The following is a 23,387-nucleotide window of genomic DNA, read 5'->3' as shown; positions in this document are numbered from 1 at the left end:
CTTAACAACAAGCCAAACACAGTGTCTAGACACGATGGTTTAATAGTAGCCCTGCCCTAAATTCTAGTTCTGATTATTGAAGGTGCTCTTCCTACAATATAATACACCCGGTTAAAGCACGACATAGCACAGCCCTCCAGAGTACATAGAAATTAAGTTCAATCTTGCAATGCTTTGACATTCTACAGCAGCGAACAGGTACAAGACTGCATGACAAGTTTTCACAATACTGAGTAATTCCTGTAGGTTCTGACACCATGAGTCAATGTTCCATCTCTTGAGTAATGCAGCAAGTTCATGCCGAAATTGGCTGCGGTGCGTGCGGCGATAGTGGGGTGTTATTCTAAATGAAGACAGATATTGCATTTTTCAGCCGATTAAGATTTACCTCCCTCCAAAAGCGCCAACCCATCCACACATATCCTGAATGTCAGCTTGCTTGCATTTCTCTTTAATCACCATAATCTTTCTCGATAGTGATCCCTTCAGAAGCTGTACAGAAAGCTACGATATGGAGAAGAGATTATCGCGGCACGGTAGCACAGTGGTTAGCACTGCTGCTTCACAGCTCCAGGGACCTGGGTTCGATTCCCGGCTTGGGTCACTGTCTGTGTGGAGTTTGCACATTCTCCTCGTGTCTGCGTGGGTTTCCTCCGGGTGCTCCGGTTTCCTCCCACAGTCCAAAGATGTGCGGGTTAGGTTGATTGGCCATGCTAAAAATTGCCCTTAGTGTCCTGAGATGCGTAGATTAGAGGGATTAGTGGATAAATATATAGGGATCTGGAGGTAGGGCCTGGGTGGGATTGTGGTTGGTGCAGACTCGATGGGCCGAATGGCCTCTTTCTGCACTGTAGGGTTTCTATGATTCATATTTCTATGATCGCAGAGTGCCTCATACATTTATCGCTGAGCCCAGGACAATTATGACAGACAGTGTTCTCAGGAGCGCTCAACGCAGTTATCTTTCCTGAGGGTCTTAGAACTAGCCTCTCTTAGCAGATTTGCAATCACTTGACCTAATTTCTCTCGATGGGGCTTAGTGTCAAATTTTGGTCCAGCGACACCCCTGTGAAGCACCTCGGGATGTTTTACAACATTAAAGGTGTTATATAAATGCACATTGTTGCTACACCAGTAAAGCAAAACTTCCCAATTACAGCAAGGAGATGCCACCGCTCTGTGACACTTTAAAGTTTATTTATTAGTCACAAGTAAGGCTTACATTAACACTGCAATGAAGTTACTGTGAAAATCCCCGAGTCGCCACACTCCGGCGCCTGTTCGGGTACCAGCACGTCTTTCAGATTGTGGGAGGAAATCGGAGCACCCGGAGGAAACCCGTGCAGACATGGGGGGAGAATGTGCCAACTCCACACAGACAGTGACCCAAGCCAGGAATTGAACCTGAGTCCCTGGCGCTGTGGGGCAGCAGTGCTAACCACTGTGCCGCCATGTCACCCCACCCGTGGCATTTACGACCTTCTTTTCCCCTGCTTGGGGGCGCATGGGGGTCCTTGATTATGTTGGCTGCTTTCCCGATGCAGCGGGATGAGTATAGATGGAATCAATGGATGGGAGGTTCTCAACCAGACGGTTATATCACAGACACCCATATTCACACTAATGCATAAAGTCAAAACTACCACTCACTATTTAAATATCCTAATCCAAGATATTTCACACATTTTTTTTTAAAGAAAAATATTTTTTTAATGAGGAAGTTGAAGGTGATGATGAAACAGGTGAAACTGAGGAAGAAAGGTATTTTAATTAACTGACAAATTTAAGATTTGGGCTTGGATTCTCATTGAATAGTACCTGACTGAGCTCATATTACATGCTTAGCATTCACATTAACATCTGGAGCAGTCTCTGTCTGCAAGATTTTTTTCACGTTAATGTATTCTCAGACAAGGTCACATTCTCCCCACTGATGTCTACCAGGAAATAGCTTTCGAAAATGTACATCGAAATATAGTTTCCAAGGGCTTTCACTCTTCTTTCAAAGAAGCCAACTACCAAATCACTGCAAAAAGTGGCATAAATCATTGAATATCTGAATATCTGAAGTGGTTCATAGAATTATAGAATCTAACAGTGTAGAAAGAGGCCATTTAGCCCATCGAGTCTGCACAGACAACAAACCCACCCAGACCCTTTCCCCATAAACCCATTTACCCCGCTAATCCCCCTAACCTGCACATCTTTGGACACTTAGGGGCAATTTAGCATGGCTAATCCCCCTAACCTACACATCTTTGGACACTAAAGGGCAATTTAGCATGGCTAATCCCCCTAACCTACACATCTTTGGACACTAAGGGGCAATCTAGTATGGCCAATCCACCTAACCTACACATCTTTGGACACAAAAGGGCAATTTAACATGGCTAATCCCCCTAACCTACACATCTTTGGACACTAAGGGGCAATTTAGCATGATTAATCCCCCTAACCTACATGTCTTTGGATACTAAGGGGCAATCTGGTATGGCCAATCCACCCAACCTACACATCTTTGGACACTAAGGGGCAATTTAGCACGGCCAATCCATCTAACCTGCACATCTTTGGAGTGTGGGAGGAAACTGGAGCACCCGGAGGAAACCCACGCAGACACGGGGAGAATATACAAACTCCACACAGACAGTGACCCGAGGCTGGAATCGAACCCGGGTTCCTGGTGCTGTGAGGCAGCAGTGCTAACCCACTATGTCACCGTGCACACTTGTACAGAGTAAAAGACAAACGCTGACATGTTAGTTAATATAAATATCAGAAGGAGATAATACAAGTTCTGTGACAAATACCTTCAGTAAGAAGTCTCACAACACCAGGTTAAAATCCAACAGGTTTATTTGGTAGCACAAGGTTTCGGAGTGTTGCTCCTTCATCAGGTGAGCGAAGAGTTGTGTTAATGTAACACATTTACACATAATGACATCTCCACATCACAAATACCGTCCCCATGAATGAAACGCCCAATAACTGTCTCGGTCTTTATCTTGAACACACTCAATGACCAAGCATTCCCAACTTGCTGGGCTGGAGGGTTACAGAAATTCACAGCCCTTTGAGTGAAAAACGTCTCCTCACCTCAGTCCTAAATGGCTGGCCCTTCATTCTGAAACTAGACCCCTTGCCCTACACTCCCCAATCAGGGGAATCATTCTCCCAGCATCTGCCCTGCCAAGCCCCTTTATTTACTATATCGTGGTTTGCCTGTGTCTTAGCTCCCTCTATCCACCTTGGGATCATAACCTTTAATATTCTTGCCTGACAAAAATAGCTATCAATCTGGGCACGGCACGGCAGCACAGTGGTTAGCACTGCTGCCTCACAACGCCAGGGACCCGGGTTCAATTCCGGCCTTGGGTGACCATCTATGTAGAGTTTCCCTATGTTTGCGTGGGTCTCCTCCGGTTTGAAGTTTAAGTTTATTTATTAGTGTCACAATTAGGCTTACATTAACACTGCAATGGAGTTACTGTGAAAATCCTCTAGTCGCCACACTCCAGCACCTGTTCAGGTATACCGAGGGAGAATTTAGCATGGCCAATGTACCTAACCAGCACGTCTTTCGGACCGTGGGAGGAAACCGGAGCACCCGGACGAAACCCACAGTCCAAAGACGTGCGGGTTAGGTGGATTGGCTATGCTAAATTGCCCCTTAGTATCTAAAGATGTGTAGGTTAAATGGATTTGTGGCATAGTGGCACAGTGGTTAGCACAGCTGCCTCACAGCGCCAGGGACCCGGGTTCAATTCCCAGCTTGGGTCACTGTCTGTGCGGAGTTTGCACATTCTCCCTGTGTCTGCGTGGGTTTCCTCTGGGTGCTCCGGTTTCCTCCCACAGTCCAAAAGATGTGCGTGTTAGTTGCATTGGTCATGCTAAATCGCCCCTTAGTGTTCTGGGAAGCGTAGGTTAGAGGGATTAGCGGGAGAAATATGTTGGGTTGCGGGAATAGGGCCTGGGTGGGATTGTTATTGGTGCAGATACAAATGGCCTCCTTCTGCACTGTAGGGAGTCGATGATTCTAATCTCAGTGTTAGCAATGTTGAAATGGCCCACCCAGCCTCTCAACAGCTGTGGCCAAGACAATGCGGACATATCCCTGTTGCAGGGGAGAGCACTTGTCTATAACTGGAATAGATCCTTCATTGCCGCAGCGCTGCTCAGCTGACCCCTGATGGTTCAGGACTATTATCCAATGCAAGGGCAGGAGGAACAACAAAAAAGGCTCCCGCCCCCACAACCCCCACCGTGAGCAAAAATAAACAATTATTTAAATGCCCTCGGACACAATGAAGTGGCGAGCTGGCCCGGCCTCAACCCTGCCCCTGCCCCCCCCCCCCCCCCCCCCCCCCCCAACACCCACACCCACCGAACAGGAGCTGAAAACCTCATTGTGAAACTTCTGTATGCAGGGGCCTAGACGCTCCACAGATGACAAGTTGTGTTTCCACGGTAACCAGGCTTGGCTTGTTGAAGCCGTGACCCTCGTTCCCATGTTACAACAGTGGAATAATTGTATAATCTTCAGCCCATTGTTCGAGAGCCAATTCTCTCCTAAAGATTAAGTCCCGTGTGTATCACCACTTTCCGCATGCACATGGTTAGAGTAATGGCAATCGCTCAATAAAGTGGAAAAGGTAGCTTTGATTCAAATGCGTCAGTTTTTAAAAAGATGGGCTTTGCTATGCCGACTCCATTTTCCCCAAGACAATGGTATTTCACCCACCGTCATGAGTAAATCATTAATAGTACCCTTAAGGCTCTTACTTTTTCATTTGGCTAAGTATCCTAATTAAATCCAATGTCAAAACTGGCACCAGTCCCATTCTAGACCGTACATAGTCAATTATTTCCAAATCACTAAATGGAGAAACTTTGGTCTAAGTGTTTGGCACGATGGTGCAAAGTTGCTAACATAGTGTGATTAACATCAGTGGAACATGGTGTAGCTTTTGCACTGGGGACTACAGTTCTGGTGGCACAGTGGTTAGCACTGCAATCCATCAGGCAAACCAGCCTTCCATCCATTGACTCTGTCTACACTTCCCGCTGCCTCGGAAAAGCAGCCAGCATAATTACGGACCCTCACGCACCCCGGACATTCTCTCTTCCACCTTCTTCCATTGGGAAAAAGATACAAAAGTCTGAGGTCACCGACTCAAGAACAGCTTCTTTCCTGCTGCTGTCAGATTTTTGAATGGACCTACCTCGCACTAAGTTGATCTTTCTCTACACCCTAGCTATGACTGTAACACCACACTCTGCACCCTCTCACTTTTCCTTCTCTATGAATGGTATGCTTTGTCTGTATAGTGCGCGAGAAACAATACTTTTCACTGTATACTAATACATGTGACAATAATAAATCAAATCACAGCGCCAGGGATAAAAGCAAATTACTGCGGATTCTGGAATCTGAAACCAAATGAGAAAATGCTGGAAAATCTCAGCAGGTCTGGCAGCATCTGTAGGGAGAGAAAAGAGCTGACGTTTTGAGTCCAGATGACCCTTTGTCAAAGACAGGGACCTGGGTTCAGTTCCGACCTCAGGTGAATGCCTGCGTGGAGTTTGCATGTTCTCCCCGTATCTGCAGAGGTTTCCTACCACACTCCAAAGGTTAGGTGGATTGGCCATGTTAAATTGTCCCTTGGTGTCGGGGGAGGATTAGCAGGGTGAATACATGGGGTTACAGGGATAGGGCCCGGGTTGGATTGTTGTCGGTGGGCTGAATGGCCTGCTTCTGCATTGTAGGGATTCTCTGATTCCAGGTGCTGAGAGGTACAAGGTGTGTTGTAATTCTCCCCACTTTTATAATGTAGGAAAAACGGCAGCAAATTTGTGCACAGCAAGCTCCCACAGACAACAAGATGGAGTGCAGCTCCATTAACACTAACGAAGATCAACACAATCCAGGACAAAGCAGCTTGCTCGATTGGCATCCTCTCCTCCACCTTAAACATTCATTCCCTCCACCAGTGTCCAACCGTCACAAGATGCACTACAGCAACTCACTACAGCTCCTTACACAGCACCTTCCAAGTTATAGAATCACAGAATCCTACAGTGCAGAAGGAGGCCATTCGGTCCATCGAGTCTGCACCAACCACAATCCCACCCCAGGCCCTATCCTCATGACCCCATTCATTTACCCTCGCTAGTCCCCCTGGCACTAAGGGTTAATTTAGCTTGGCCAATCCACCTAACCTGGACATCTTTGGACTGTGAGAGGAAACCGGAGCACCCGGAGGAAACCCATGCAAACATGGGGAGAACGTGCAAACTCCACACAAACAGTGACCCAAGCCTGGAGTCAAACCCAGTTCCCTGGCACTGTGAGGCAGCAATGCTAACCACTGTGCCACCCATGACCTTGCCCTCTGCCATCTAGAAGGGCAAGTGTTGCAGATGCATGGGATGCACCACAACCTGCAACTTCCTCTCTAAGCTACACACTAGCCTGACTTGGAAATCTATCGCCGTTCTTTCACTGTCACAGGCCAAGTCCTCCAACTCCCTCCCTAACAGCACGGTGGGTGTACCTACACCAGATGGACCGCAACAGTTCAAGAAGGTGGCTGACCACCACCTTCGCGAGGGCAATTAGGGATGGGCAATAAATGCTGGCCTAGCCAGTGATACCCCTTGGAAGAACAAGGAAAGAATGATTAGGCTGGTTTGATATCCCTTTCCACCATAAGGCACTCTTTGGCATTCTTTGACACAGAGACTTTACATTAATGCAAATTGCTGTTGTGCATTCCCGATTATGGGTTAGAGAATAATCCAGATCCCAAGGACAGAATGGTCTATTTGGCCCGCTCATGCATACCTCCTAACAGCTGATTCAAGGATGGTGTTGGATGAGGGTCCAGGGAGTAAGAAGTATTTAAATATCGATTAATCATATCTCTCGGATCAAAACACAGCACCTACAATGCTTTTGATTTACAGTGACTATTACGGTCTTACACAGACAAATGCCATAGCCATTCTGTTCTTTGCAAAGTTCCTCCAGCAACATTAGCACTGCTGCTTCACAGCTCCAGAGACCTGGGTTCGATTCCCGGCTTGGGTCACTGTCTGTGTGGAGTTTGCACATTCTCCTCGTGTCTGCGTGGGTTTCCTCTGGTTGCTCCGGTTTCCTCCCACAGTTCAAAAATGTGCGGGTTAGGTTGATTGGCCATGCTAAAAATTGCCCTTAGTGTCCTGAGATGTGTAGGTTCGAGGAATTAGTGGGTAAATATGTAGGGATATGGGGGCAGGGCCTGGGTGGGATTGTGGTCGGTGCAGACTCGATGGGCCAAATGGCCTCTTTCTGTACTGTAGGGTTTCTGTGATTCTGTGACATGAATGACGAGGTAATCTGTTTTTGACAATGTATGTTGAGGGATCTTGTTGGCCAGGAGAACTCCCTTCACTTAATCACTCTGGCTGATATCATGTTTGAGATCCAGCCTGATCTACCAGCAGAATCTGGACACAGTAACCTGTTGTCCAAACATGTCCCTAGGGTCCTGACCAATGTTTATCCCTCAACCAAAATCTGAAACTGATTAAAAGCAGAAAATGCTGGAAGAACTCAGCAAATCTGGCAGCATCTGTGGGGAGAAGAAAACAGAGTTAATGCTTCGAGTCCAATTTAACTCTTCTTCGGAGCTGTCTTTTGCTTTTATCTGAAACAGGTTATTTGGTTATTTTGATGTTGTTTGTGGGAGCTTGCTGTGCACAAATTTACTGCCATTTCTCCTACATTATAAAAGTGCCAACACTTGAAGAAGTATCAGTTTTGTTGTTCAGTGCTTTGGGATGTTCTGAAGAGCACTGTACAAGGCTTTCTTTTCTCCAAGGTGAGTACTTAGTTGAGAAACACATTACACAACACCCAGCTGACAATGAGTTTTAAATTTCCATTCCGTCCCAAAGTGCCAGGAGTATGAACGAAAAGAGGAGGAAACAAATGTTGCCATTGCATGATGGTTCCTTTGGATTCGGAGCCAAAAATTTCCAAGCACCTCCCAAACGCACATTTCCTGCAGCAACAGTAATTAGCTCCTGATAGATGGATGTTTATAGCAGAGACTTAGTGGGCTTCAAAGAATAGGCCAATTCGTCCTTCACACGAGAATCATATACTCTGGGTTACATGGTACAACATGCCTGGAAGAATAAAAACGTGTATTATCTGCCTTACGGGAGATCTGTTAATAAGCTATGATTTCAATTTCAATTCTCCATTATATTCTAAACCTCATACAGGAAATGAACTTTCTCCGGGTGCTCCAGTTTCATCCCACTGTCCAAAGATGTGCGAGTTGGGTGGATTGGCCATGCTAAATTCCCCCTTAGTGTCCAAAGATGTATAGATTCGGTGCACTCTGTTTAACGTTTATTTATTAGTGTCACAAGTAGGCTTACATTAACACTGCAATGAAGTTACTGTGAAAATCCTCTAGTTGCCACACTCCAGCGCCTGTTCAGGTACACTGAGGGAAAATTTAGCATGGCCAATGCATCTAACCAGCACATTTTTTGGACTCTGGGAGGAAACTGGAGCACCCAGAGGAAACCCACGCAGACATGGGGAGAACATGCAGACTCTGCACAGACAGTGACCCAAGCCGGGAATCGAACTCGGATCCCTGGTGCCGTGAGGCAGCAGTGCTAACCACTGTGCCACCCCTGGAATATTCTTCCTAAATCTCTACCCCCTTAGGACTTCAATTCATTCCCACCTCCTGATGATCAACCTTTCAGACATGTCTCCTAAAGTTTTCTTTGGCTCAGTATCCATTCTCAGAAGTCCAACCGCGCCTGTGAAGCATTTTGGAAAAGTGCTAACATAAAATTGCTGTTGAAGACTGATTTTGGACTAAAGTCACAGCCTTCTGACAGGGAAGCAAAAAAATGCCACCAATAAGCCAAGTTGGCACCAAGTACAATTCTGATGCAAGTTAGGAAGTGTTGATTAGCTGACATTGTGGTTGCTATTTAAATGCACAAGTGTTGTGGCAGGAAGGTTTGCCAGTCGGCTGAAATGAACTAGAGCAAGAAGTTGCAGGATTCAAGCAGGAGAATGTGTGCAGAGAAGTGGTTCCATTCAGGAGAAAGAGTAGAATTTGGAAGTAGCACTATCCATAAGATTATAGTCAAACTATTAGCATTGAATAGCAGATATGGGTCGGCGCAGTGCACAATGGTTGGCACTGCTGCCCCACAGCTCCAGGGCCCTGGGTTCGATTCCCGGCTTGGGTGACTGTGTGGAATTTGCACATCCTCCCCGCGTCTGTGTGGGTTTCCTCCGGGTTCCTCCCACAGCCCAAAGATGTGCGGGTTGGGTTGATTGGCCATGCTGAATTGCCCCTTAGTGTCCCAGGACGCATAAGTTAGAGGGATTAGCAGGGTAAATATGTGGGGTTACGTGGATAGGGCCAGGGTGGGATTGTTGTCGGTGCAGACTCGATGGGCTGAATGGCCTCCTTCTGCACTGTAGGGATTCTATGTGGGAACACCACCACCTACAAGTTCCCCGCCCAACCACTCACCATCCCTGACTTGGAAATATATCACCACTCCTCCATTGTCAAGGGGTTAAAATCCTGGAACTCCCTTCCTAACAGCACTGTGGGTGTACCTACATGTCATGGACTGCAGTGTTTCAAAAAAAGGCGGCTCACCACCACCTTCTCAAGGGGCAATTAGGGATGGGCAATAAATGCTGGCCTTGCCAGCGACACCCACATCCCATGAATAAATTTAAAAAGTGACAACTGACAGGTTTACTGATACATAAATGATCTCATTTGTTGCGAAAAGTTCATTTTTCATCTCTTTTTATTGATTTGACATACATCACTACACAGATATAAGTAGAATAGCTTCTTCCTTTTAGCTTCTACAAGATCAAGAAATAACAGCAAGTCCTCACTCACCGAGAGCGAGACTATTTTTAATAATGTCAACCTATACTCCATGACATTTTCAGAATAAGCTCCTCACAAGCTTTGTGTACATCAGTTATGCATAAAACTAAAGTGAAAAGATCAGCAAAAGGATATAATAAATTAACCAGACGCTTGCCTGAAATGTCACAAGTCTGTCTGACTTAATGCAACAATCCCCATATTTCTATCTTTGTGTAAAATGTTCAATACTGTCTGTGTCACAGATCATAAAATGCCACCGGATTGTCAAAACGTAACGGCAGTTAGCGTATTTGGATGAAATGGTTGGGTCTTTCTTCCGGTTCTGCAAAAACAGTGGGTGGCACAGTGGGTTAGCACTGCTGCCTCACAGCAGCAGGGAAGCCCCGGTTCGATTCCCGGCTTGGGTCACTGTCTGTGCAGAGTCTGCATGTTCTCCCCGTGTCTGCGTGGGTTTCCTCTGGGTGCCCCGGTTTCCTCCCACAAGCCAAAGATGTGCGGGTTAGGTGGATTGGCTGTGCTAAAGTGCCCTTTAGTGCCAGGGGGACTAGCTTGGGTACATGCAAGGGGTTATGGGGATAGGACCTGGGTGGAATTGTGGTCGGTGGGGGCTTGATGGGCCGAATGGCCTCCCTCGGCACTGTAGGGATTCTATGATTCTCTAACAGTTAGCAGGCACAGGCATGGTGGGCCAATGGGCTGCTTTGAGATGCAGGACGATTCTATGAACTTGATCTCAGGGATGCTCGACAATTGTTACTACTCCATCCAGCCATTTTGGGGAGAATTTTCCCCCCTGCCCCCCCCTCCCACTTTGTGTCCCTTCGACGCCTAATAATTCACCCATGACTTAACATCTCTATCATTCATCAGATTGCATCATCCACATTGTGTCATAGAATCCCGACAGTGCACAAAGAGGCCATTCGGCCCATCGAGCCTGCACCAGAAACAATCCCATCCGGGCCCTATCCCCGTAACCCCCACGTATTTAACCTGCAAATTTCCCTGACACCACGGGGCAATTTTTCACGGCCAATCCACCTAACCGGCTTTGGGAGGAAACCGGAGCACCCGGAGGAATCCCACGCCGACACGGGGAGAACGTGCAAACCCCACACAGACAGAGTCACCCGAGCCTGGAATGGAACCCGGGTCTCTGGAGCTGTGAGGCAGTGGTTCTGACCACTCCGCCGCCCATAGACATTAGCAGAAAGCTAAAGGCACCGGCCCACACAAAAAAAATAAAACAAACTTGACAAAGAGTTTCATCCCACAGGGATCGAAGTACGAAATTAACAGTGACAATGAACAGCTGCATTATAAAAAAAAAGAGGTTGACGAGAGGCAACAAGAAGACATTCAACGTTTCTTTGGGCATGGGCGAAACACTGTAATCGGTATGACTTGGAACCCGTTCAGCCTTACTGCCGTGTATATATGCCGCTTTGGAACAAAAATCAATCTTGCACATTAACCTGCATCAAGCAGGCAAAGCCCGAAGCACGCAATACTCAGAAGTGGTCAGTGCCTGAATTCAGAATGAACCATGCAAAGCAATCGGAAATAATTCTCTGGCAGTCACTTCAACTGATGTACTAATTCATCCCAAACTTGAAATAGGGGAATTGCTTCGAAAGCGCAATAGATTAATTCAGCTCCTCCGTCAGTTCAACGCGCAAAATAGTTTGCTTCACTCTGCGTGAAAACTCTTGAGGGTGGCAATTGGTGTAATGTGTCACAATCAATAATTGTGTCGCAATCTGCCAAGACTTGGGGCGGCATGTGGGGAAGAGGCGCGAATCAGTGGTTCATTCCATGGGTAACTTGACAGCGAGATCTGATGCCTCGTCGTAGAATCTCTACAGTGCAGGAGGCCATTCGGCCCATCGAGTCTGCACCCACCACAATCCCACTCAGGCCCTGTCCCCATAGCCCCATGCATTTATCCTATCTAGTCCCCCTGACACTAAGGGGCAATTTAGCATGGCCAATCCACCCAACCTGCACATCTTTGGACATTGTCAACATGTTAATTCCACTATTTTTCCCGTTGTGGAATTTATACACAAATTAAAGAAAGTTGGAGATTTAAATGGAAGTGGCTCTATTGTTAACGCGATGACAGAATGGTTCTAGTAGCAATGTCCTCCTCTTCCTTCAGGTATCATGCCCTAAGAGACCATTGGACTTCTGTTGGATTTGTCCGTGATCACTCTTGGCAAAGCACCGCAGTGGTTGGTTGTTGCCTTCCTCTGTATGGCTGACTGGGAAACCTCTCCGCTCTTTACGGACTGCTATCAGGCACATTGGAAGGATTTACAGGCTGATAAGCAACCCATATGGCCATGTTATGAAGGCACCTTCTGCGCCCATCAAAGTCCCGAAGTGACTTTTTTTAAACCCGGAGCCTCTGGCTCAGAGGTAGGGACTGAATCATAAGACCTCTACTCTAGTGATGTACTGAACTTAAAGAAATCATCCCTCTCAACGTTGTCCTCACTAAACTATGACAACTGCAAAAGAAAAGCTACAGAAACTATTTCACGAGTGCCGGGTAAATTCTGTGCTATACCTCTGAACACATGCTCACGTCAAACTGTAGTTTTCTTCAGTGATTTAAGATCTTCCTCTACTCATACAAGAGTTATCTTAAATCATCTCATTCTTCTTACCAGTCTCTTGCTACCTTTCTTGGTCATGCCTGGACTGCAACCTATTTATACTTTGTCAAAAAAATAGTCAAAAATCACAACACACCAGAACCAGTCCTTTTGATTTATGGGGTTAATAAAAATTATACCTCGACGGCAAGATTCATATTTCATGAAGCTTGGAAAATGACTGAAAACCTGAGATAAATTGAGCTACTGACAGTTTTCAAGTGGAGCTCTGGTCTCCCTCAGGCACCAATTAACCCTGCTCCAACATCGACACTGTCAATCACCGGGAAGCGTACAAGGAACCCTGAAGCACTATACCCCCAGCGACCAAATGATAAACGATCGAGTAACCTTGAGAAGGCAAGAGGAAACATTTCCGAGTTGGCACATAATGAATCTTCAAGAAGGTCCACAATGGCAGCTCCCAAGGTACCAATACAGACGGCATTGCTCAAGAACGTTTTTGCAAACATATTTTTACAGCCTCTTCTTCCCCCTTGTTGCACCTTCCTTCCAGATGAATGCAAAAGCCAGATATAGTTTTCGCTAGTACAATACGCCATTAAAAAGCATGTTTCAGGAGTGCAAACTCTTCTGCTTTGAAGTTACAGTGTGAATATTAATTATCCAATCTGTAATACACTAAAAGGTCTCCTATGTTATAAATTTCTATGCTCCCATTGAATGTGGAAACTGCTTCGGACTATAAACACTTGCGTTAGTGTGATATGTCTGCACTTCTAACAGTGCAAACCTAAAAAATATATATTGAAGAATTTATTTTATTCATTCGTGGGACATGGCTGTCGCTGGCTGGGCCAGCATTTATTACCCATCCCTAGTTGCCCCTTGAGAAGGTGGTGGTGTCCATGTGCTGTAGGTTGATCCACAATGCCGTTAGGGAGGGAATTCCAAGATTTTGACCCAGCGACTGCGAACGAACGGCGATATATTTCCAAATCAGGACGGTGAGTGGCTTGGAGGGGAACTTTGCAATAAAATTGTCGATTTCAAATGAGGATAATTTACACTGGCATGTCATAGTTTAATTGTCCCTTCAACATCTGCTGAGGCATCACTGAAGACTACACTTGGTCTTAATTCCATGTGGAAAGATCAGGACAGGTCGGCGTGTGGGAAGGAATGCGACAGAAAAGTCAGGTTAAACTTACATTAAACCATGGTTCGCCAGACGTTAGCTGAGTTTCTGGATTAATAGTCTAGAGATAATACCACTAAGCCATCCCTTTAAAGGGGAAGCAAGATAAATACATGAACATAATATGTAATGTTTTAAGTTTATTTATCAGTGTCACAAGTCGGCTTACATTAACACCCCAGTGAAGTTATTGTGAAAATCTCCTAGTCACACCACACTCTGGCGCCTGTTCGGGTACACGGAAGGAGAATTTAGCATCACCAATGCGCGTCTTTCAGACTGACGGGGCTCATTTGGAATATACATCTATTGGGCCAAATGACCTGCTACTGAGCTGTCATGCTCATGTCAAATCCTGTAAAACAGAAGGCGTTTACCGCATTTAGAAGGTTAAAGAGAGGGAGACACCAAATTTGATCTAAACTCTAGTGTTGCAATATTAAGTGTAATTTAAAGACACTTAACTCTCTGTACAAGGGGCAGCTGGAGAGGAATTACAGAGATTAGTCCAGGCTTGCAGCATCACTGGCCCTCTGTCGCACACCCATTTCGCGTGGGAACATCTTGCATGGATTGAACTTCAATTCCCAAACCAGACATCCCTCAAAAGGTGAAACAAGTCTTAAATCTGATAATTAGCACCATTTTTAACACAACGGAAATGTCGTGCGTGCCAGACCACTTAAACAGCTTACTAGTTTATTCAGTTTGAATGCTTCTTCCCCTGCCCAAACAATGGAAAACAGCCTGTTTTTGGGTAAATTTGAACAGGATAAATATGAAAAAAGAGATTTTAAAAAGTAGAAAAGTTGCTTCCAATAAAAATATATCTATATATAAAAGTGTCAATGAAGTATATGATAATTAAATTCACAAAACTGGTGGTAGTGTTTAACCAGCGGCCTAATTCTCAAGCAGCAGTCGCAGATGTCCTTAGTCCCAACGTTAGTGTTTGATCCTCTTTGACATTATTTGATGAACGTAGTCCCACAGTTTATTTGGGTTGGTCTCATTCTGGTGAATCATAGTGCTCAGGGCTTCGGCCTGGTCGAGGCTCTGCCAGTAGTCCTGCTGCCACATTTGTTTCCAGCTGCAAGAGAACATCAAATAAAGTCAGAGGGTTTGGTGGGGCGGTGGAAAGGGTCAAGAAGAAATAGTTTGGTTACTTAATCTTGCAGAGCAATCCTGAACTGGTAACAGAAGACAAAGGCTCGTGCATCCAATGAGATCATAAACCATTCCCAGGTTTGTCCCCACTGTCTTAGCTGTGTTGAAGTATGAAGAGCTTCCTGCCACCATTTCCACGTTTACCCATTGTCACATCCCCCCCACCGCTTGCACAGCGATTGTGGTTTTGATCAACGAGGGCCATTCTAGATTTGTCTTGTCCATATCATTTACTACCTTAGGAACATAGGAATTAGGAGCAGAAGTCGGCGAATTCAGCCCTTCGAGCCTGCTCCGCCATTCAATCAGTTCATGGCTGATCTCTCCCTGGTCTCAAATCCACCTCCCCACCTGCTCCCCATGTCCTTTCATCCCTTTTTTAAAGGTCAGAAATATATCTATCTCCTTCTTGAAACCATTCAATGATTCAGACTCCACCGCGCGATGGGGCAGCGAGTTCCACAAATGCACCGCCCTCTGAGAGAAGTAGTTCCTCCTCACCTCAGTTTTAAATCTACCGCCTCTCAACTTATACCTGTGACCTCTTGTTCAAGATCGCCCCATCAGAGGAAACATTTGGTCTATATTTACTTTATCAATCCCTTTTAACATTTTACATACCTCCATCAGATCCCCTCTCATCCTTCTAAACTCCAGCGAGCATCAGCCCAAATTATTTAATCTCTCCTCGTACATCCAACCCTTTCATCCCCGGAATCAGGAACCTTAAATGTCTCAATTAAGTTTTCCCTTTTCAAGGGCAAAAAGCTCAAGTTTATTGGCTCAGATACAATTAACACTTACCCTTAAATAATAATGTACATAATTAGTAGAATTCAAATGACACTTGGCTAGTTTTGAATTATTTTATAGGTTAGGCAGAGAACTGTACTGTCAAGCTTTGGCAGAAAATGTGATGCAATTAGCAGCTTGCAGCCAAGGTAGACATTTGAGTTTTAGATTGTATCGTGAGCACTATTTTTAATGAAATGAAAATGTAGGGTGGTCTCTAGTAACCTAGTTCACACGCTGGAAACAAGAGACTAATAGCAATCAAATTCATTAAAATGAAATGATGCAATGACATTCTATAGAAATGCAAGTGTTTTTTTCTACAAGACAATCACAGAAATCACACAGTGCAGAAGAGGCCCTTCGGCCCATCGAGTCTACACCGACACATGACCTTCCCACCCAATCCCGCTTGCCAGCACTTGGCCCATAGCCTTGAATGTTATGGCGTGCCAAGTGCTCATCCAGGTACTTTTCAAAGGATGTGAGGCATCCCGCCTCCACCACCCTCCCAGGCAGTGCATTCCAGACCCTCACCACCCTCTGGGTAGAAAGGTTTTTCCTCAACTCTCCCCTAAACCTCCCACCCCTCACTTTTAACTTGTGTCCCCTCGCAACTGACCCTTCATGTAAGGGGAACAGCTGCTCCCTATCCACGCCCCTCATAATCTTGAACACCTCACATGCACCCATCTTTGCAAAGCCCCACAGTCTTTCTGCTCAAGAATTGACATCATCCTCAATCCTCTCACTTGGCCCCTACCTGAGCAATCCTTTCCGCTCACACAGCCCTCCCTACCTACACTATCCTCTCTCCTGACGACCTTGTCTCCAGCCTATTAGAGTCAACAGCGATGCATTTCTGTAGGGCTTCTTCAGCTTTGCTGATGCAAAGCAGGTTCCCACCAAATTTAAGGCAGTGGAAGGGAAGCCCCACAGAATTTCACCCCAACTACAAGTCTGGCCTCTGAAATTTTACCTGCAAATCCATCACTAACTTCCTCCTTTCAAAAACCTATTCAAAACTAATTGATTGCCCCATTCTGTTTATCCCCCCTCCCCCCCAGCTCAATGCCCACTTTTTCTCTTTACACACAGTGAAATATTTTCCTGATCACTGAATAGGTACAGAACAGTTAGATAGTCTTCACTGTCTCAACTGCAGGTTCCAGCTTATGGATCAAAATCTATGTCCTTTTGTTACTGATTCCCATCGGTGGAAAATAGTTTTGCCTTATTTACCCCATCAAACACCTCATAAACCCCCTTGCGGTTGCATCCTCCGTAACCTACTCTGTTCTAATGAGAACAATCCTTAGAGAGTCTCTAACCTCTCTGGGGTGGCACGGTGGCACAGTGGTTAGCACTGTTGCCTCACAGCGCCAGGGACCCGGGTTCAATTCCTGGCCTTGGGCAACTGTCTGTGTGGAGTTTGCACGTTCTCCCTGTGTCTGTCTGGGTTTCCTCCGGGTGCTCCGGTTTCCTCCCACAGTTCAAAGATGTGCGGGTTAGGTGGATTGGCTATGCTAAATTGACCCTTAGTGTGAGGGAGACTAGCTAGGGTAAATGCATGGGGTTATGGGGATAGGGCCTGGGTGGGATTGTGGTCGGTGCAGACTCGATGGGTCGAATGGCCTCCTTCTGCACTGTAGGGATTCTATGCTTCTATAGAGCTGAAGTCTCTGAGCATGTTGGTACATCTCCTTTGCACCCTCAAGGGTTTGACATCCTTTGTAAAAAGTGGTGCTGGAATAGGACACAACACTCTGGCTGAGACCTGAGCATTTAGTAAGGTTGAGCAGAGCTCCCTTGCCTTTGTCCCGCCCATGTCTCTACAAAACAAGGATCCTGTTTATGCCAAACAGCCCTATCAACTTGGCCCAACACCTTCAAGATTTGTGTACGAGAACCCCTCAGCCTCTCTGCTCCTGCGTTGCCTTTTAAAATTGTAATTCGTGATAACTCATCATTAGCATGTTAGATGCATGAACAAAACACATAATTAGATCACAATTGACCGAGCAGCTTTCTATGGAGGTCAGTTAACATGTCTGGACAAGTGCACTTCATGGAAGTAGCAAGATTGCCACATATATAATGCTCATGAACCCTCTGTGTGGTAGCATCCTCCGTAAACTACTCTATTCTAAGGACATTGAACAATGGTTCAATGGTTCGCAGCTCTTTCTTTTGCGAACATCGACTTGCGCACTGCTTTCACCAATCTCTGCTCAGCATTCATCAAGTGTCCTTTGGCAACTATTGTGGTCTGTAACCCCCCAAACACCATTTTCCAACTATATTATGCATTCAGAGAATATGATTTCCCAAAAGACGGCAGGAACGCACGGAGATACTCTGCCTCTGCGTTTGAGGTGTAAAAACTTATAGTAGCAACGTTTAAGAGGCATTTTGACGCATACATGAATAGACAGGGAAGACAGAGATTTGGACCGCGTAGAGGCAAAAGGTCTTTCTTTAGTTTAGGAAGGCATCATGTGTCAGCGCAGGGTTGGTGGGTTGAAGGGCCTGTTCCTAGGCTGTACTGTTCATTGTATCCCATATCCGCCCCCCTCGACTTCTTTTCCTGCCCATTTGGATCTCTTTCCACAGGGTGGTTAGCACTGGTGCCTCACAGCACCAGGGACCCCAGTTCGATTCCCGGCTCGGGTCACCGTCTGCGTGGAGTCTGCACGCTCTCCCCATGTCTGCGTGAGTTTCCTCCGGGTGCTCCGATTTCCTCCCACATTCTGAAAGACGTGCTGGTTAGGTACAGCGACCCGAACAGGCGCCGGAGTGTGGCGACTGGGAGAAATTTCACAGTAACTTCATTGCAGTGTTAATGTGAGCCTTACTTGTGACTAATAAATAAACTTTAAAAACTTTATCTGTCTAGTTGGGAGTGTGTTTGAGCAGACTGTACATTCGCATGACAAATTCGAAATAAGCTCCATGACCCAAGGCACTGAGGTTTCTGTTTCCCCTTCCCCCATCCGCCCCAATGCATCGATTACCAGCCGATCCAAAGTCTCAGACCGTGCGTCTAGCATGTTTGAGATCGAATCCACTCCCAAATTCAACTCGCAATCCCCAAGAGATCAGCTTTCTGTTTCTTGCTCTCACCATTTCACCAAACCTAGGTTGGAATGAGAATCGTGGTTTGGACAATTCACCTGTAAACCGTTGTCACTGTCAATATAGGAGTCAGCCTATGTCACAGCGGCTACTGACAAAGCTGCTACCACTCCACACCGCCCTGTTTCTAAAAGCCTGTCTAAATGGCATAATGAATATTAATACAGGGTACATTGTATACTAGGAATCAGTTAGGTCAGTTGGAATCAGTTGGAATTCAGAAGGTCTTACAGAAACATATAAGATTATGAAGGGAATAGATAAGGTAAAAGCAGGGAGGTTGTTTCCACTGGTAGGTAAAACTAGAACCAGGGGGTATGGCCTCAAAATAAGGGGGAGCAGATTTAGGACTGAGTTGAGGAGGAACTTCTTCACCCAAAGGGTTGTGAATCTGTGGAATTCCCTGCCCAGTGAAGCAGTTGAGGCTACCTCATTGAATGTTTTTAAGGCAAGGATAGATAGATTTTTGAACAGTAAAGGAATTAAGGGTTATGGTGAGCAGGTTGGTAAGTGGAGCTGAGTCCACGAAAAGATCAGCCATGATCTTATTGAATGGCGGAGCAGGCTCGAGGGGCCAGATGGCCGACTCCTGCTCCGAGTTCTTATGTAGGTCAATTAGCTGGATGGCAACTGTGTGATACAGAACGATGCCAATAGTGTGGGCTCAATCTTTGTACTGATGGTGGTCGTTCATGAAGGCCTGCCCCCTCACCTCACCCCATGCTTGCAGAGTGCTGTCCCTCAAGCTACTTTGAACCAATTGCCCCTCTCTAAGAGAGATGCCGAGAGTCCGAATAGATATCTCAAGTAGCATTATGGGGTGGCACGATGGCACGAGCATTCTCCCCGATTCCTCCGGGTGCCCCGGTTTCCTCCCACAGTCCAAAATGTGCAGGTTAGTTGGATTGGCCGTGCTAAATCGCCCCTTAGTGTCAGAGGGACTAGCTAGGGTAAATGCATGAAGTTATGGGGATAGGGCCTGGGTGGGATTGTGGTCGGTGCAGACTCGATGGGTTGAATGGCCTCCTTCTGTACTGTAGGATTCTATGAGAGCCAGGGGGATAGAGGGGAGAGCCTGGGTGGGATGCTCTTTTGGAGAGTCGGTGCAGACTCGATGGGCTGAATGGCCTGTACTGCAGCGATTCTATGATTCTAAGGCTGGATTGTTAATAGAGTGAATGGCTTTGGCTGTTTAAAGGTGATTGTGATGACCGTGCCAGAATCTAAACTTTGACCATGCACAATTCAAGGTCTATCTTCAAATTATATTAAAATAATTGAAATGCATTTTTCTTAAACGCGATGACTCATCCATCCACCATGTTGGACACCCTAACTCACAAAATCCATTTTCTTTTGGAAAAAAAAGTTTCTCAGAGTCTTCAAAGTAATCTAATGAAAAATGACAATATAGGTTTAATTCAAATACAGCTGTACAATAAATTTAATCAGGCTCTTTTAATTAATTAGAATATTAACTGGAATAAGTACGTTAGCTTTTATACGTCGTGCTGCACTACAGACTGGAGAAACAGTTGAACAAAGAGCTATATTAAATGCACATCACAGAGATGCCATTCAGTCCAACTGGCTTATGTTTATGCTCCACGCAAAGCCTTATTTAAAGTTTATTTACTAGTGTCACAAGTAAGGCTTACATTAACACTGCAATGAAGTTACTGTGAAATTTCTCTTGTCGCCGCACTCCGGCGCCTGTTCGGGTCAATGCACCCTAACCAGCACGTCTTTCAGACTGTGGGAGGAAACCGGAGCCCCCGGAGGAAACCCACGCAGACACGGGGAGAATGCGCAACCTCCACACAGACAGCGATCCGAGCCGGGAATCGAACCCGGATCCCTGGTGCTGTGAGGCAGCAGTGTTAACCACTGTGCCACCCCTCTGTCCCCACCTCTGCTCATTTAACCCCATCAAACTTTACCATCTATTCCTATCTCCCTCCTGTGTTTATCTTGTTTCCCCTGTACATCTTAAGTGGTGGCAAATCCTACATTTCAAGCCTTACCACTCTCTGGGTTAAGAGATTTCTCCTGAATTCCCTACTGGATTGCTTAGTGACTTTCCTATATTTCTGGCTTTGATCGTTTTCCAAGTGGAAAGATCTACTCTTATTGTCCTATCAAACCCCTTCATCATCTTAAAAATCTCTACGAGGTCAGCCCTCAGCCTTCTCTTTGCTACAGAAAGAGTCCCAGCCTGTTGAATCTTTCCTGATCTAGTAAATCTTTTTGTGCATCTCATCCAGTGTTTCCACATCCTAACGCACGTCCCTGTGGAAATGCAACTCAGTGCTTGGTTTGCTTTTTAAGTGTCCTGATTATCCGACACGGGTGCTTTTAGTGATTTGTCAATCTGAATCCTTCAGTCCTTTTGCACCTCCAAAGGTAGAGGAGTCTAAAACTAGAGGGCAGAGGTTTGAGGTGAGAGGGGAGAGATACAAAAGGGTCCAGAGGGGCAATTCTTTCACACACAGAGGGTGGTGAGTGTCTGGAACAAGCTGCCAGAGGCAGTAGTAGAGGCGGGTACAATTTTGTCTTTTAAAAAGCATTTAGACAGTTACACGGGTAAGATGGGTATAGAGGGATATGGGCCAAATGCGGGCAATTGGGACTAGATTAGGGCTTTAAAAAAAAAGGGCAGCATGGATAAGTTGGGCCGAAGGGCCTGTTTCCATGCTGGAAACCTCTATGACTCCCCCCGCCCCGTTACAGGCCTTATTTTTCTGAGGAGCATGGAACCTCCTTATTCTTTTACTGAAGTGCACCACCACACGCTTATCCTTATTCAAATTCATTTGCCGATCACATGACCATTCTGCATTCAGAACCATAGAAAGGTTGCAGCACAGGAGGAGGCCATTAGGTCCATCTTGTCCATGCCAGCCCGAGGACACCCAGGCGCCCTTTCTAATCCCACCTTCCTGCACCCGGCCCCATAGGAAATCTGCCCTCTTTACCTGGTGTGGCCAACTGCCCTCTGCAATGGCCTAGCAAGCCACTCAATTGAAGGACAATGAATGCTGGCCTTGCCAGTGACCCCCCTCTCCCCATGAAACAATAAAAAGAGATAAAAAGCAGAGAGTTGGGAATATTTTCTGACAGTCAAGTTAGCCTTTGCTCTCCTCATGTGTTCGCTCAAACCAAATGTTTCACTTCTGTTCTCGATGAATCATGATAACAGGGTGACTTTGCAGTGACGAATGAAACTGGGTAGAGGAAAGCAGGCATTAAGTGGAAGCTTTCCAATTGATTTTTATTACAGGATGGGCAATTTGGCTAATGGACATTTTACGGGAATGAAATCTGGCTGCGTTAAATGATGGGGTGACTCAGTCTGAACAAACCAGTCCTGAACTTCTAAAATTAACAACTATACCTCTATAAATACAGGCAAGCCAGGTTTAATAGTACACTGCAGTAGAACAATAGCAAATAATTCATCTAGAGAAAAAGCTTTCTTGACAAAAGCAGGTCCCATAAGCATTCATACACTTAGCAGCTAAAGGGCAACTATTTTCTTACTTAAGAACATTTCCTTTCCAGTGTAGATTAAAGCCCCGTGTGGCTATATTTCTGGCCTCTGTATGAGAAAGGGCTTGCATCTATATAGCACTTTTCACAGACTCAGCACATTCGCAAGCATCTCACAACCAATGAAGTGCTTAAGGAAATTAGCAGTACTCCAGTCGGTAAGGAGAAGGAAGATAAGAGTTGGGTACCAAACTGCCACAGCCGGTGGGAAAAGAACTCCGATAGGCTGGTCAATGCGGAGCCATGGAGGAAATTACAGATGAACGCTCTCACTCCTGCGATGCGCTTCTGCTTTCCCGGATAATCATGGTGCTGAAGTCACCAGTGAAATTCCCCCTGGACCAATTGACTTATTGTGAGCAGCTATCATCTCTGACAGTACCTCCCATACCCGCGACTTCTGCCACTTAGAAGGACAAGGATAGCACCAGCAACGACTATAAGTTACCACCCAGAAGAATCCCAAACCACAAACTCTTGATCCCCTTATTCGTCCATTCCAATCAAATCATTAGGATTTTCAAGCCTAAATCTGCCGTCACCTTCTCACTCCTCTTGATTGGCCGTATCTAGGCCATTCTTTGGTAATTTCCCACACCTCAGCCCTCAACAGTATATTTTAAAAAATGTACGTTAGATCCTGAGGACACTTCACCGATATCCTATACTCTGTAATTCTAATTAATTCCACTAAGCAGCCATTCTGTATTAGATCAATCATTTGCTCCAGTCCAAAGCTGTCCAAATCCTTCCAATTTCATCTTCGACCATTTGACCAACACAACAGTTTTATTTTTAGTATCCAATCATTGTTGGGCTAATGTCCAATTTAATACACTTCAGTTACAACTCCCGACATCAGCCCACCATAACTCTGATCGACTACCTTCCCAACTGGCTTTTCAAATGCAAAGTAGCTACGGCCATCGCTGAAATAAACTGCGATGTTTTCTTCTGATACCTTTCATAGAATCGAATCCCTACAGT

At 45.7% G+C, this 23,387-nt stretch overlaps 1 protein-coding gene across 1 annotated transcript in view; it reads right to left on the bottom strand.

Annotated features, from left to right (window-relative positions):
- Positions 1 to 9,844: 9,844 nt before the first annotated feature.
- The window catches only part of pofut4 (protein O-fucosyltransferase 4), a 28,862-nt gene continuing 15,319 nt past the window's right edge, over positions 9,845 to 23,387 (bottom strand). Inside the window, exon 3 of the mRNA XM_078199471.1 lies at positions 9,845 to 14,847. Within this exon, the coding sequence (XP_078055597.1) occupies positions 14,703 to 14,847 (145 nt within the window). The 3' untranslated portion in view covers positions 9,845 to 14,702. The remainder of the gene's footprint in view (positions 14,848 to 23,387) is intronic.

The sequence above is a fragment of the Mustelus asterias genome, chromosome 28, assembly GCF_964213995.1.
Source record: "Mustelus asterias chromosome 28, sMusAst1.hap1.1, whole genome shotgun sequence".
Lineage (NCBI taxonomy): Eukaryota > Metazoa > Chordata > Chondrichthyes > Carcharhiniformes > Triakidae > Mustelus > Mustelus asterias.
Note: the sequence above shows the minus strand (reverse complement) of the source record. Positions and strands in the feature narration are given on the sequence as shown.